The sequence below is a fragment of the Trachymyrmex cornetzi genome, unplaced genomic scaffold, assembly GCF_001594075.2.
Source record: "Trachymyrmex cornetzi isolate Tcor2-1 unplaced genomic scaffold, Tcor1.1 scaffold83, whole genome shotgun sequence".
Classification (NCBI taxonomy): domain Eukaryota; kingdom Metazoa; phylum Arthropoda; class Insecta; order Hymenoptera; family Formicidae; genus Trachymyrmex; species Trachymyrmex cornetzi.
The window spans coordinates 4709955-4727172 of record NW_017300169.1 but is presented as its reverse complement, the minus strand read 5'-3'; the positions used below and the strand labels follow the sequence as shown (position 1 = coordinate 4727172).

General features: G+C 36.4%; 1 protein-coding gene across 2 annotated transcripts in view; it reads right to left on the bottom strand.

The window, feature by feature from the left end:
• Nucleotides 1-17218, bottom strand: part of LOC108768841 (growth factor receptor-bound protein 14) — a 349214-nt gene that overhangs the window by 208691 nt on the left and 123305 nt on the right. For both annotated transcript variants that reach the window (XM_018519476.1, XM_018519477.1), the window contains 3 exons: nucleotides 16623-16753; nucleotides 15175-15255; nucleotides 14944-15075 (listed from right to left, as the gene is read on the bottom strand). In XM_018519476.1, the coding sequence (XP_018374978.1) occupies nucleotides 14944-15075; nucleotides 15175-15255; nucleotides 16623-16753 (344 nt within the window). The remainder of the gene's footprint in view (nucleotides 1-14943; nucleotides 15076-15174; nucleotides 15256-16622; nucleotides 16754-17218) is intronic.

Below are 17218 nucleotides of genomic sequence, written 5' to 3'. Positions count from 1 at the left end.
GCAGCATAAAGAATTAGCTGTCACAAATTTTGTAAAAAAAATCATATACATACTAAGCACGCCTCTCCATACGACACAACAAGCTTCAGCCTTTAAATAGAGTATTTATGAAGCCTTTTAAAAATTCCTATTACAAAATCTGCTCTTTATGGATGAAAGCCAATGTCGAAGTAAGAATATTGGAATATAGAATAGTCAGCTTCGTAGCGAAGTCGTTTAACCAAGTTGCTCGCTTACAGATTGCTACATTTGGATTTCAGTGCACGGGAGAATCTATCTATGCAATCTAAACATTTTCATAGATTTGGATTTTCTTCCTACAGAACATAATCCATAAACTAGAAATATTTTCAACCCTTCTACTAAACCATCAATATCAAGTAGCATGTTGCCACAACTTTTCAGACTCCAGGATTCAGCAGAAAAGATTAAAAGTCATATAGAAGAACTGTTGCTATTACCCAATGCAGCCGCCAAACGATTAACATCAAGAAAAAGAAGATCGGAAAAAGTGCAATTTTGAAGTCCATACAAAAAAAATTCGTAAAGAAAAAAAAACGTGAAATAGAAGAAATCAATCAAAATCGTCTACTAACGAGCAGGAAAATCCTAAAGGAAAAAAGACTTATGTGATAGGTCTAAAATAAAAAGTAATCGAACTGTCCAAAATGTGAAGGAAAAAACATGTATAATTTGTCTCGAGGACAACGAGGAAGATTGGATCCAGTCCTGCAACTGTATGGAATAAGAGTACGAAACATATGTGGATATACGGATGAATCCAAATAGGAATATATATTTTTGTTATATTCGATACAAATTTTAATAATATTTTTAATTAAAATTATAATAAGCGGCTCAAATGATAAAAATTCAAAACATATAAAACAGGAGCTACGAGCCAAAATAATATATTTGTAACGATGTTCAAATAACTATAAACAATGGCAGTGTATTAAAACGCATATTGACGTTTGCGTGTAATAAAATTAAAATTATAATAAAACGGCTCAAATGATAAAAATTCAAAACATATAAAACAGGAGCTACGAACCGAAATAATATATTAGTAACAATGTTCAAAAATTATAAACAAGACGACGATGTTTTGACCTATCACGAGGTCATCTTCAAGTTGTTAAAACAAAATTGAAATATGTACGGATTTATTATACAACGTTAAAATCGAAAGAAGATAAATTCTGTTATTACGTTATATATATGTAATTCGGCGGCAACATATCATATCATAGCAGCGTTGTACGTACTGTTCCAAAGAAGGTGACAACCATTACTAACAATGCCATGCAATCGAATCTCGGGAGACACATCAGAAAATCGTCACTTACAATAGTTTTTTTATTACAATCTAAACATAATATTAGATATACAGGTCAAAACTAAAACTAGATTCATTAAAAAATAATACAATTAGTCATGTGTCTATGAATAAAATATACCATAATGCAAGAAAAACAAAAAAATAAATATTTATATTAAACACATATATAAATAATTAAAAATTAAAAATAAAAAAGAATATATCTACCTCAATTCGACTGCACACCATAATTGTACGTTTTAATAGTACTTGGATTAACATTGTTCTTAGTGATAGGAGATCCAAGAATGAGCTCTTTTACATACAAGAGACAGATAAAAAATAAACGTTAATTAGCAATAGGCAATCCAGACGTACTTAAGCAGAGATGGGGTAGGGGAAAGTAAGGATGGGGCAATGACGTAAACAAAAATATGAGTTCTAAAAAGAGGGTAAGAGTTCTAGTATGGAAAAATAAACATTAGGAAAGGAGACCGTGTCATTCTGTAAATTTATTCCATTCGACTAAGGTAAGGATAAATTAAATCAAATGTCACAACAAGGCGTGGTATGTAAGATCTCGTGCCACGATTATGATGCTAGTTGCGTAGGACAGACAAAAAGAAAATTACAAGCTCGAGTCTTAGAGCACCGTCCTGATATTAATAAAAAATCGGGATCATCATCTGTTATATCGAGTCACCGCATTGCTCACAACCATGATTTTGATTTGAGCAGTGTGAGGATTTTAGATTCGGAACCCTCTTATAACAAGAGGATGATTTCTGAGATGGTACATATAAAGATGCTGTCGAATGGATTAAATTTACAGAATGACATAATCTCCTTTCCTGATGATTATCTTCCCATACTAGAACTCTTACCCTCCTCTTAGAATTTATTTTTCCCCCTCTTCCTATTGGTTTACGTAATTCCCCCCTCCTTACTTTCCCCTACCCCATCTCTGCTTAAGTCTGGATTGCCTATTGCGAATTAACGTTCATTTTTTATTTGTCTCTTGTATATAAAAGAATTGGATTGCCTATTGCGAATTAACGTTCATTTTTTATCTGTCTCTTGTATGTAAAAGAACTCATTCTTGGATCTCCTATCACTAAGAACAATGTTAATCCAAGTACTATTAGAACGTACAATTATGGTGTGCAGTCGAATTGAGGTAGATATATTCTTTTTTATTTTTAATTTTTAATTATTTATATATGTTTAATATAAATATTTATTTTTTTGTTTTTCTTGCATTATATTTTATTCATAGACACATAACTAATTGTATTATTTTTTTATGAATCTAGTTTTAATTTTGACCTGTATTTCTAATATTATGTTTAAATTATAATAAAATAACTATTAAGTGACGATTTTCTGATGTGTCTCCCGAAATTCGATTGCAGGGCATTGTTAGTAATGGTTGTCACCTTTTTTGGAACAGTACGTACAACGCTGTTATGATATGTTGCAGCCGAATTACATATATATAAAGTAATAACAGAATTTATCTTCTTTCAATATTAACGTTGTATAATAAATCCGTACATATTTCAATTTTATTTTAACAACTTGAAGATGATTTCGTGATAGGTCAAAACATCGTCGTTTTGTTTATAATTTTTGAACAGTGTTACAAATATATTATTTTGGCTCGTAGCTCCTGTTTTATATGTTTTGAATATTTTTAATATTTTTAGATATGTTCGATTATAGGGAATCTTTTCTAAAACTGTGATTTAAAGTGACTGTAAAAAAATACCTAATAATGTTTATTCTATTTATTGTAAATCATCGAAATTTTTTATATTCACATAAAATATTAAATTTGATTTAAAAATTAAAACATAGGTTTAGTTGTTTTATTCTTATTCAATTTTCAAAAAATCTTAGGTATCCGGTATCAGGGTTTCCCCCTACATTTTCTCAGTGTACATAATTATTTTAATGATTTAACAAACTTTTTTTCAGATCTGAATCTATACTATCTATAATTAAATTTTTAAGTTTATTTTAGCAAAACCGTTCTTTCTATGTGCGCTATTTTACCACTGCAATTTATAAATTTAAAATATTAAAAAGTGTATGTAATAATATGACCCAATAAAAATAAATCAATACAAATAAAATATTAATTATCTTTGATGTGCGGTACTGACAATGAGTACATTATTTAAGGATAAAACATCAATAATTTTTTTGCAGATTTTTCCGGAAAAAATATTACACCCAGACAAAAGATTGCTTCGATGTAAAGAAATTTTCTTTGCTATACGGTTAAAAAACAAATTCCTTTGATTTATGAACAAATTATTTTTATTTAAACATTATTTTTTTAAATCAAATAAAATTTATTTTGTTCAAATCCAAGAAATGACGTTCAAATCATGATTTCTTTAAATTAAATAAATTTTATTTGATTAAAAAAAATGTTTAAATAAAAAAATTTTTTTCACAAATCAAAGGAATTTTTTCTTTAACTGTATAGCAAAGAAAATTTCTTTAAATCGAAGCAATACACCTTTTCTATATATATATATGTATGAGAAAACGACCGTACGTTTTCTGAGATTAATTTTATCGATCTAGAATACGAATATACGTAAACTTTGTGATTGTGCGTGCGCGTAAAATAGAGGAAGGAAGAAATAAAAAGATCGAGTAGATAAGAAAAAGCTAGCGTTCTATTTCTCTCTCTCTCTCTCTTTCTCCCCCTCTGCCCACCAGTGAAGAAAGAGAGCTGGACTTCTCAGGGACTAATAGTGCACGAAGGGTCGTCTCAGGAAGGCATTACGAGAAAAAGAGCGCCATTAAAGGCAAGTTTAGGGGAGAGAAACGACTTTAAGTGCACGCTTAACTATACCTGTGTTAGTTGTTAAGCCAGCGGTTAAACCTTTTCGTTTCTGCTCGAGAGAAGAAAGAATGATGATAATAGCAGAGGAGGCGCAACAGCAAAAAGTACATAAATACACATTCATCAGTCATTATCCGAAATTCCGATTCTAACGACGTCGTGTCATTTCGCGAATAATTTCCAAAAGTTACGAGCGTGTTTATAACTGGTTATCACAGCGGACGAGCATTTTCATTAAGTAAAAGATCAATTCCGAATTTCTCTCGAAGAATCTCGCTCGCACGGAGATGTCCCGCGTATTTACGGCTATCCCATGTACGCGGTATGGCCTTCTTTATGTCGGCGAGATCCGCGAGCGAACTCGCGCGAGCCAGAGGCTCCTCGCTTCGTCCGCTCGGAAAATAAACCGGTGCGCAAGCTTATCGTATTTCACAAGGAATTTAACCCGCTCCTCTACTACGGATGTGAGTACGCGCGCACATGCAAGCTGCAACGGAATTTACTCTCTATAATACAGTGAACCACGCGATAAAACATCGGCTACGATGACACTTCTCCGGCTCTCAGTGCGCTGCGGGGCTCATTTTTCACATGCGCCAACACCGTCGTCTGTTGCGCGATCCGGTGCATAGCGCGTAACGATTTACCCAATCTGTCTCACTGGAATATTTCGTTGCTCTAAGTATCATAAGATAAATGAGATCACATCAGGGAAAGCTACTCGTTAAAAAACAAAAAAACAACAAATTAAATTAAATTTCAAGATATATATGCAGTATTGTATCCCTATCTATAAAGTCTATACAGAACAATCTATAAAAAAAATTTGACTTTATTAAATTAAGGTATTTAAAAAAAAAACGCTATTCTATTTATGCATATTGATAGCTATAGTTCATTTTGCGTCTATATTAACCCTTACCGTACTAATATGAGTAACTAGTGACCGAGCGATTCCTGTTCGTGCAAGTTTCTTTGAGTCTTTCGGTAATTATAAATTATACTACATTTTATTATTTTCCAAAATAAAGAGTCAATATTTATTCTAGAAAGTTGAAAGTATGTTGGTGAATTTTTAGAGATTTTTTAAATTATTTTGAAGAGGCGAAAAAACGAAGAGATTTGAAGTGATGGTATGGATAAGGCACCAAATTGTAGATGGTACGGTAAGGGTTAAATTGCTTCAACAGAAAAAGCAGCTTGGCAACTGTTGTAAGATTCTTTAATATTATACATTTAAATTCTGTGAGAAATTAAAGGCAAGGTCTAATCATATTGAAGAATCTTAACATATACAATATAGCTTTTTATTATATATTACTATCCGTAATATATTTATTTTCCTTTAAATGCTCTAAAACAAGGAAGAGTAGGATATAATAAATACAAGATAGAGTCCCAAAGAGAAACGTAAAGTTTACATACATATGATACATTATAAATATCTCAGTTTTTCATTCTACTTCGACACGAAGAGTTATGCTTATTAATATAGTTTGATTTCGTTTTGTACTCACGTACGATTTCCTCACCAGTGGAGATGTACCGAGAGGTTTCCCTTTTTCTATTTCTGACACTCTCGTTTGAGGCAAGCCTCGTTAAGTGCCTCGATAACTTCGCCGCGCGAGAACAAGCGAGCTCATGATTGAGCGCGGCGAGGAAGAACCAGTTTACTGACACGGAGTATCCACCTCGATTTCCATTCATCGGTTGAAGGGAGGAAGAGAGAAAGAGAGAGAAAGAGAGATGATCGGTCTTGGTTACCGGCAACGGAAGGTCCGCCCTCGTTGCCGCGGCTAATCTAACGCTTCCAGACGATGGCCGTTAGTCGATGTAATCCATCAAGCAGCTCGCTCTTCCGGAAGAGGAGCCACGGCCAGGTCGCCGATGGGATGGACCACCTCACTCCGCGCTTCAACAACGAGAGCTCTTTCGCTAGCTTTCCAGCTTTTTCGGTCGGTGGACGGTTCCGTCGTTAATTGCGAGGAAGGGTGAAGCTGGAGTGAGAATCACTTGGTACCCGACAGCGGCAATGAATAGCGAGGGTGAATGTATCTTTTTTGAATACAACTAAATGATTATAAAGGAATATTTATGATTTTAAAAAAAGAGAACCGAAAAATAGATAATATAGAAACTGTAAATACGACTAAAGTAATAGAAAATAGCACGTATGATTTGGATAAAATATTATTTGATTAACGAGGCATTAACTTCGTTATTTCATTTCGCAAAAATTTTATTTAAGTAAAAGTTTTGTTAAGTTTTGATATCTTAAGATAAAATTACATGGAACAATATATGTATTTAACAAAAACTTGATATAATCTCAAAAGTTAATTTGGTTATCTTCATCCTCCGCCAGCAACACGAAATTTTAACTCTTCCGTCAGCAATATGAGTCATCGAGAAACAGAACAAAATTTTTTACTCCGAATTATATAAAAATCAGAAAAAATTCTGATATATTTGTTAAAGTTTTAACAAATTTTTACCATCATAGAAGTCGGATTGTATTTTACATATTTTTTATAGATTTACCTAAATTAACCTATTAGAATTCACAATTAAAATATTGATGGTGCCTTTAAAGATCCTATATTGCTAACGGAGGAAGCTAACGGAGGATTAAGCTTTTAAGCGATGGAAGAGAAAAAACGGAAAAGAGAAAACGGGAAAAGAATGGACCATCAGTGATTCGAATCAGCGATCGGCTCGCCCGGCTCTCGCGAAAAGAATCCAATTCTCGATGCAGAAGCGTCTAATTATCGGATCGTTCTTTTTGCGAGAACGGGAACCTTTACGCGGCCGCGTATCGCGCTTTGCTCACGGATCATCAGTCACGGTTGTTTGCCGCGGAAAACCGTCAGTCAACCCTTTTTTCCCCGTCACCGTCGACGTCTCTCCGCCCTCGGCTTTCCACTCTGGAGAATCGTCTTCCGACTCTCGCAAGCGGGGCGGTTCTACGTAAAAAGCTCCTTTCGCGCGAGGCAACCGCGACATCGCGACGTCGCCGTTCTCGGGCATCGTCGTCGTCGTCGTCGTCGTCGTCGCCGAGAGTCGATAATAAATGCAGAGCGATCGCTAGCACGTCTAGCAGCTAACGACCGGAGTTCCAGCCCTTCTATGTAAATCAGCCGTCGTTATCTTTCGTAACGGCGCCGTATCTACTCCGTTAACGTTCCCCGTGAGATACAAGATACCCCACCCCGCCTTCGTTTACGCCCGAAACTTCGATTACGACGGAAGCTGCGGAAAACTTCGTGAATGGACCAAAAGCGTGGCCCGAAGTTACGGTCCGGGGGGGACCTAGGAATCGAATGAGACGATAAACAGAACAATGGAGGTCTCCGGGTTCCGTGACAGGACACTGATCTTATACAGCGCGTGACTGGAGACAAAGTACACCAAGTATCTCTTCGTACGGCCGATGTACACCGCACAATGTATACCCCCGGCTATCGCAGACAATTTACTTGCACAAACCGTTATATCGAATTACATTTACACCACCCAACGCGTTTATTATGGTGCAATCGAGTGTATAAGCCTGGTAATACAACACCCAAAAATAAAAAAAAAACATTTTAAAAAAACAGAAGTTATAATTTAAACACAAATACCGAGCGATCATTATTGATCGTTTCTATTTTTTAGATTGATATTATGTTTCCTGTGTAAAAGATAAGATTCTGAAATATTTTAACTTTTCAATAATTACGTCTTTTATACACTGACAAAATATTTGGTTTCTCATCATTTCTTTTATTTTCATAGTAATTTATGCGCTTGGTTTTTTTTAGTGAGCAAGAAACATTTGCTTCTACTGTTAATGAGTAAAGTGTATTTAAAAGAACTAAGAGTTTAAAAATAAATCTACATATTCATATAAACTCGGAATCGCTCTTCGTTTCTGAGATACACACATAATGCAAGAAAAATATATATTCCACGTAATGAGAATAGAGACAAACGAGTCGGGAAAATCGGCGATAATGAAGATAACGACGTCCGTATCTAACACTAAAAACGCAACGCCGTGCTTTGTGCGACGGGCACATTAACGCTAATATCGCACGCCATAATTTATGTCTTGCGAAATGCGTTCTTTATGACCGCACAGAAACAGGGAGGAAAGGGGAGGGCATAGTAAACGCAGAGTAACGCGAGCGGTGATCATCTTTCTTGGCAAAGTGTAAGTAACGCGTAAGTAATGCCGGCCAAGAACAATTGTGATCGTTAACGTCGCAGCAATGAAAGCGGCCATCACTCTTGCTTCTCCTACAGAAACACGCATTAAAAGACATCATGCATGTAAGTATATCACCATGAAATCAGACTATTACGTAACTAATTACGACTATACATATCGCAACCAGTGATTACCTTGAATCCAATTCGCTTCCTGCGACCGTACCACTATCGGCTGATCGAAATTATCCATCGGCCCGTTGCCGGTGCGCGTTCGCGCACGGATGGTATTACGTGTAAATCGAGATTGACAGCGTCAAGGCTCTGTGACGTCGATCGGGTTGACGGGTGACGGGAGAATGCCCCGAGGATTAGCTATCCCATTACATAATCTCATTGTCTAGCGCGGGTATCATTGCACGAGATCTCAAAAAAGATTGTGGCAAATAGCAAAACATGTGTGTATTGTAATGCAAAAAGATCAATTCAGAAATAAATGAAATTCAGGAGAGCCTTAGCTTTAAGCTGCACTCGCTTTGTGCCCTCACGCGCTGTAAGCTTCATTCTATCTTTATTGTTCATTACATGCAGAATGAAGAGAGAATGAAACTTACAGCGCCCAAAACTAATACAGCTTTATACCCGTCTCCAGCAATCCAATGTAGATTAACTTTAATCTTGGTTCAATTTACTCTGCATCTTTCTCTAATTTTTAGAACTAGAAAAATTAAGAGTAAGTTAAACCGAGATTAAAATTAATCTACATTGGTGAAGACACTGGCGTCAGTTTTTCCCAACCTTCTCTCTCTCTCGTTCTTTCTTTCTTTCTTTCCCTTTCTCTTTTCTCGACAGCAATCTTTTTATCAAATATTTTGCTAAATTAACACTCCTGCTAACTCTTGATATTGGAAAAACTGACACGGCGCTCGCGATATTTTTCTAGAGATTTCTACGATTGGCCATTTCCTTCGAAACTTAACGGCACACTGCGGATCACGTGTTAATGCAATTACCGTACTTACGATAAATTTACAGAGGAAAGTAAAGACAAATTGGAAGAGTGGACCGTCGCGGTCGTAAAATACGATCCCGTCCTCCTAACCCCTCGCTGGCAATTTTACTTTTCCTCGTTTGTCGATTCGTGTGCGAAACACTTCTTCGAGACAGTTGCACGGCAATTATGTTAAGTAACGAAACTCGTTTAGCTCACCGATAGCCCAGGCAAAAGAGTATTTATATTTCTAAGAGAAAACGCAAGCAATTTTTCTCCCCCCGGATCGTTCTCGCTTGGAAGTTTTTTGCCGATAAAATTGATCGTACGTAGCGGATGGAGAATTATCCTGCCGTCGCGGGTACGTTTCCGCGATAACGGGGCCACGCCCGCTGTTGCGAGGGAGGAAATGAAAAAGGGGGTTGGCGGGGACGAGATCGGGCTCTGCGGGGGTAATACCGGAGGATGAGCGCATCGGGGTTGCGAAAGTTACCTCGCAATAAAAACGGACATCGGCGCGACTTTCAATAAGTCGGACATAAACGTCAGTTCCTATTCAATACAAGCAATTTATACAATTTATAGACATAACAGATGTAACCATGTAATATGATGTGATGATTCACGGTTACATTTATGTTCACGGTTATCTTCTGCGAAATCTGATGCTTATCATTTATCGACGTACTTGAACAAAGTATAAATGCGAGAAAAATTATTTTATTTGGAAATTACATTTGGTATAATCACTGTAACTCTAAACTGATGATCTGACGAGTATAAAATGAATAGAAGATAAATCGACATCTCTAAAATTATATGCGCGATAAAAACACGATGCGAACACGTTGGTTTATTCAAAGCCCCCAAAGTGCATCAACGTATATTGAATCTGCATATTACATGCGGCACTCCCATTGATACGTTGCCGTCCGCGAAGAACAATAAACAAGGCTTGTCCGCCGCGTACCGAACGACCGTCGTAAAAGATGCCCTAACGTTAAAGCCTCGGTAAGGTCTCTCAATGACATCTCCCCGAGGAACGGAGTGCGCGAGCTAGAAATTAAGAGGAAGCGGATATATACTGTGTCCGGGAGAGTTTCAACCAGCTCGAGATAAGGCCGTCGGCTGGCGCGTTGCGGTAGAAGTTCATAAATTATTCGAGTCGGGAGGACCGAAATAGCGGTGCGAATGCTAAGGTTAGTAAGGATTATTCACGGCACCCCCAAAGCCGTATTATTTAGCATTGGTACCTACTCTCGTACTCCCGGCTCTTTGCTCGCACAATTGTCGCGTTCTTCTTTATTACCTCATCCTGAAGTCCCTTTTCTCGTTCGTTTCCTAACGTTTAACATCCTTCACGCGTCCACGAGAAGCTATATACACCTTATACGAAGTGTACCTCTTCTTACACTTCGTCCTTTCTTTTTATTTCAAGATTAAATCTTTTTTTAAAGAGTTACATAAAGATACAGAAAAACGAACAAAATTCTTACAGAAGAATTCTTCTATATTTTATTCGTTTTTAATTAATTCAACACTGTTTCGCATCGTGCTCCTGCCAGTTGATTCTACACGTTGAGTTAGAAGTAACGAATAAGACAATTATTCCAAGAACAATGGAATTCCGTGTGCGTGCAGTGTAATTTGCGATTGTAATTGAGTGCCTGCAAATATCCATACAATGCCCGATACACTGAGAGAAAAAAATAGTTGCAATTACCATAATTTAACTATAATTTACAGTCATTTTCGATGCCGACTATATATTTTTTGGTAGAACTATAAATATAATTATCATTACTAATACTAAGTAGTAGTAATAACTATAAAAATAGAGTACCTAACCATAATTATTTTACCATGCAATTATAGTCGCAAATACTTTTCTCTTAATATTCCTTCCGCATGTGCGAATAGCTATCGTTCGCATTGTGAACCTCCTCTCTTGAAACCGGATTCAAATCAAGCAAACGAGCGTGAATAAACTCGAATGAATTGCACTGTTCGCGCTCATTGAAGCAAGTTGTTCGTTCGTGTTTGTTCACGTTCTCTTACTTGGCCTGGACCTAATTTATGTTCTCATCTTTACTAATACTGATTAACATTAATCTCGGTTCGATTTAAGAAGTAAGTAGATACTAATGACTGTTCCTACCAATGTAGATTAATTTTAATCTTGGTTCAATTTACTCTTCAGTTTTTTCTAATTCTTAGAATTAAAAAAAATGAAGAATTAGTTGAACGGAAATTAAAATTAAACTACATTAATAGAAACAAGCACAAAAAATGAAAAATAAGTTGAATCGAGATTAGAGTTAATTCACATTGATGGAAACGGGCATTAATATCAAAATTACGACGATGAAGAAAATTAATATAAAAATTTCATTTATGCAAAAACAGAATCCATCGAGTGAGCGTAATAATGACGAACACAGAGACGAGTATCGATAATCGCGAGACCACTGCGTTTTAGTTGAGAAAAGATATAGTTGAGTAACTTTTCAAGAGCAATTAACCCTCGTTCGGACAAGCTGAGTCCGTCGAATAACTCAGAAAATTTCAACTTCTAAATTCACTTTCAGAAATAAGCTCCTACTAGGAGCTTCCTCTAGGTCGGTATTCATAGACGATTCTTATATTCAAGACTGTCTTAAATGCAGTTTTAAGATTTTACGAACCAATCAAAGGGTCACAGTAACATCTTAAGACATTACTTAAGACGATCTTGAAATGAGAATGTTGAACTATGAATATTGATCCTAGACTTCGCAGAAAGAAAAAGATCACCAAGGAAATAAAGCGATATCGAAACATCAACCTAAAAAGAAGAGAGCGTCGTGAAATACACGACGGGAAACCGTATCTACGAGAAAAATCCGATTTGCAGAAAGCTGCGAAATTCGCGGGGCGTGTCGTTGTATGTAATGGTTGCCGTAATCGAGGATCGATAAGCTTGCGAGTTGCGATACGCGAGCGGTCTCATCAGAGTGTACCGCAATTCGTCGAGTCCCTGTTATTACATAAGCCTCATCTTTTTTTCTCTCTCTACCGAGAGATTATATCGCATGTTGTAATAATGATGTACTTGTGGACTTGTCCCGAGGTGTCGAAGCGAAGCGGGTAACAATGAAGTGAGTCGTGGCTTTTTACGGAACAACGCTTTCGTCGAGATATTAGCCACTGATATCAGTATCGCCGAAAGCGACGATGCTTGAAATAATTAAATCATGTTCTTACGCGCCAATGGCGGACGCGAAGCCAATCAACTTGCATTTTAAGCCGGTTCTTGGCGTGACAAAAGGGAGAAGAAGGCGTGTATTCCCGCGTATACCTCGCGAAAGGATTCTTTAAATAATTGCGACCATACAATATCGGCCATTAAAATTCACAACTCCTTTTTAGGTAACTCTACGTTATAATGAAAAAATCGAAAATGCTATGTAAATTAGATTACGTTGAGAGAGACGTTTATGATACTCGTGACTATAATTACATACCATAATTATGGTTATTACTGCTATAACGTTAGTAATAATATAATTGTATTTATAGTTTTATAAAAAAGTATATATAGTTGATATAAAAAAAAGTATATAATATTATCTATTATCATATAAAAATGATTTAAGTTACTATAATTAACCATAATTTATAATAATTTTTGGACTAGCTAAATTTTGTATGGTTGGCCTAAAAACGGCTATAAATTGTGTAAATTATGATAATTGTAACAATTGTTATGGTAATAATAACTATATTTACAGACACACAGCCATTTTTGTGCCAATTATATTTTTTATAGAACTATAATTATATTATATGAGTAACATTATGGCAGTAGTAACCAAAATTATCGCATCGTGTATTTATAGTCACAAACACCTAGTCACAAAAACTTTTCTCTCAGTATAATAGTTGCATTCTTTACCGGAACTTTACATATTGATTTGCAAATGTGACTGTGTAACGGAAACCACATTAAGTGCTTTTATTGAATAGCGCGTGTATCGCTTATATACGTTAATAAATGTGTAAACCGAAGCACTGATGTACGCAAATAACGGTAGAATATTCAGTGATAATATTTCACGAGCGGTCGCGCTATGTACACGAGTGCGTCTGTAATTATTCGTCGCGCTATCGTTATTTAACTAGATGTATCGCCAGCCGTAAAGCGATCGCGGTCATAACTCACTCGACATTTTACGCATGCGTGACAAATGGATTTTTTTTTCTATAGGATCCGCGCGATATTTCGGATAATCGCTCGCCCGCCGATATGATTCTGGCTTTACTGCTGGGCGATTAATGACGCGCAACTCGGAAGCGTGTTCGCCAAACGACCATTCGACGCGTCAGTTTTAACAGCGAGCTACCGGTTGTACGCGCAAAATCGATAATCGAATTAAATTAATTTTAAAACAACCCCACCGCCTACAGGTTGAATTCAGAATCATCGTCTACATTAACTAGCAGCTATGATTATCTCGAAAATGACTACCTTATATATATCGGTTATCGAATAAGCCACGAAGGCGTTACCTTCGCATATCGCATGGTATTAATTATGCAAATGGATTGACTTGATAGCTGGGTCGGATCAACATTATCATCAAATACATCGTAAGACAATTTCGCGAATGAGGCAAGAATAACGTTATCCCTGTCAGCTGATCCCCGTCCGGGTCTCTTTTAAACACATTATTACGTTGCATCGCGTATAAAATTGAATGGAATAAACATCAACATTAAACAGCCACAAAAACTTGCTACACAAATTTTATGTTGTGTTTATGCAAGCAATTTTTATTAATAAAGCTGTCCTCTTTACTTCGGTCGTAAAAAAAGGAAGATTGTGGCGTGTTTCTCGTGTCATACTTTTGGCTAAGAAAGCGTCCCAGCTGTTACATGTTAATGTCGCTTAATGGCTTACAAATAAATTGCCAGCGATGTGTCGTGACTCATCCGTAACGGACGGCACCGCGAAGTCCTTGAGAAAAGTGTTAACACCTGCGAGAACTACGCGCGCTGATGCACGTAGAGCCTGACGATCGTTTATCGTCTAGGAATCGCTTACTTGGTCTTTAAAAGAACGTTTCACCGACGATGAGTCAGTAAGAACCCGATCTCCGTAGCGAGATTGTATTTTCTACTGCGATCGCATAAAGATAATCGAGCATAGGAAAGAAGAGAAACTCACCATCACTTCATGTTAACGTATTAATCAACGTAAGCTGAATATGTGTTCACTTATTAACATTGAGAAGCAGTATTTCTTTATGTAACGACGTCTTTCCGCCGTATTCCAAGACGTCAGCCCGTAGCCGCAAAATAGTAGATAATGCGCGCGTTTGAATTGAGTGGCTAACAACGCTGAGTAATTCTTTCGCCGCGAAACATTTAAAGCTTATGATTCATATTCGAAGTCGTAAAGTAAGTAGAGAACCGTATAGCCTCGGCCAAAAGCCTGTCAATATGTATATACGCGTTTAAAACCGCACACGACGAATTAAATACGGAATAAAAATAACCCGAGAATACAATCCGCGGTTCTCGCGAGACAAAAGGACTTACCTTCTTTGTCGTGTAGAGTTTCCGGCCTTGAAGTAGCATGTACATCTTCTTCCAACCGTTCGAACTCGCATTTCGCATCCACACCATGCTGAATACGTACGGGCACTCACTGTCCTCCCGTAACAAGTAATTCTGCAACATGAGCGTGAGCAACATACATTTGCCGTTTTTCAGTCAGCACGGTTTACATTCGTGATGATCGCATTGGCAGGAAATCACACGTGTACTCACCCTTAACGCACTCTCGGCTTCGGTAAATGTGCCCCTCTCTTCCCCGCTGGGAAACGTAATCATGTCCGGAGGAAAAAATTGCTGCAAAAAAATTGTAGAGATATCTATATATACTGTTAACTTTTACATTTGAAGACGGACATCAAGGAAACTAAATTTCAAATCGTTTTTAAAATTGACAAGAATGAATTCTCAAAGGAAATATAAATATATCTCGTCCCGCAAGTATCTCGAAAAGCAGTTCTATAAACACACACGCATTACCTAAGAATCTTTTTAAAGATTTCAATGGATGGAAACACAAACACTCATATATGTACATTCACATGCGCAAAGAATATCTCCCTCTCGTTACAAGGAAAAGAAAAAGTCTCGAGATTTCCCCAAAGAGTGTCGATTACGAGTGTTCAATTTCTACGTTCGTTATTCCTTAATTGGCCAATCATCGGCGAAACTACAAGATTTATGAACCCAAACTGATTGAATTTCAAAACTGCTAATTGATATCAGTTCAAATGTATTAATTATGATGTCTTAATAACTTCGAAGCTTCACTAATAAATCGGTATCTCTTTACATATCATAAAAATTAACATTTTCTAATTAACAAGACCCAATAAAATGATAACTGCGAAATGTAAAAACAAAGTGTTATTTATTTATTGAAATTTTTTGCCTACACAATCTCGATGCATTGAGTTTAAAATGGAGCTGCATGCTCAATCCTGTAAAATCCCAGGACACGAATGTTCCAATCAATACTACCGAATCCTTGAGACCCCATACCCCATCGCCGATCGGAAAAGCGTTTCTTGTGCCATCTAACAATCTCTTCGAAACTTCTCTGGAATATAACCGCACGATTCGTCGGTAAACGAGAGATCTGCTAGAGGAACACGCGGAATACTCTCGTACCGACAATATTCACAGAGATACCGACAAAGTATTAAAATATCGACCGAGTTCATATTTAATATTCTTGACTATCAACTGAGTTTGAAGATAATTGTAGATTCCTAATATTACCGACATTTCAGACCCACAAAACTATAGTTTCGCTAAAATACAATATCGACAAACAAACGTTACATATATATTTATGGAATGGAGTAATTAGAAAATGTAATTACATTAATATAACAAATAAGTATACAAGTTTAAATCAAATGTTAGTCAAAAATTGGTCGGTAAAATCGAGGATATTTTATCTAGAGCCGGCAGTACTTCGTAGTTATCTAAACGCAGCTGGAACTATAGCTTAACTGGTAAACTCAGTCAGTCGGTAAGTTAACGCGGTTAGATTGAGTAGAATTTACTTTTTGATGCGATAATAACAAAGAACGCAAAAATTTGATTATTTTCTGGGAACACGTGCTCTTCAGAAATGTATAATTAAAAAAGCAGTTTTTTCTGCAAGGTAACAAAATTCTCTATTTTTTTTTACTTACCACAGGCTTGATGAACACTTCATATTTCAGAAAGTCTTGACTAAAATAGAACCTCCTTTCGTATTGGGAAGCGAACATTTCCAATTCCCTATGAACAGCGAGTATATCTTCGTGATCTTCTAAAGTACGCTCTGCAACAGAATAATTCATCCTATTTGTGACAAATATATTGCTGTGTTGCTAATATCAACGCAGTAATATATTTAGCGACTTTTTAAAATTATATCGAATAGTATTTGAATATCCTAGTATTATCCTAAAAATCGGTATCTGTTTTAAGAAAATAATACTTCACAATGTTTCTAGTTTTAAAATATTTGTTCCTTTTTATAGCAAAATTAATTTTAAAACTTTTAAATAAGTTCTAATAAAAAGGATTTATAGTTATAGTGCAGATCTTGTTATGCAATTAATTTGTAAAATGATTCCATGGAAAACACATTAGACTAGAATAGCCTGACATTTTGTCCGGATCTCTAAACAAACATTCCGTACGGAGACACAGCCGCGAGTCGCGTCTCTGACCTGCACCAAGCTCCTGGAGGTTTCGCCCGCTATTGATTCTCGGTTGCATTATAGAGCTCTGTGCCGTCTTT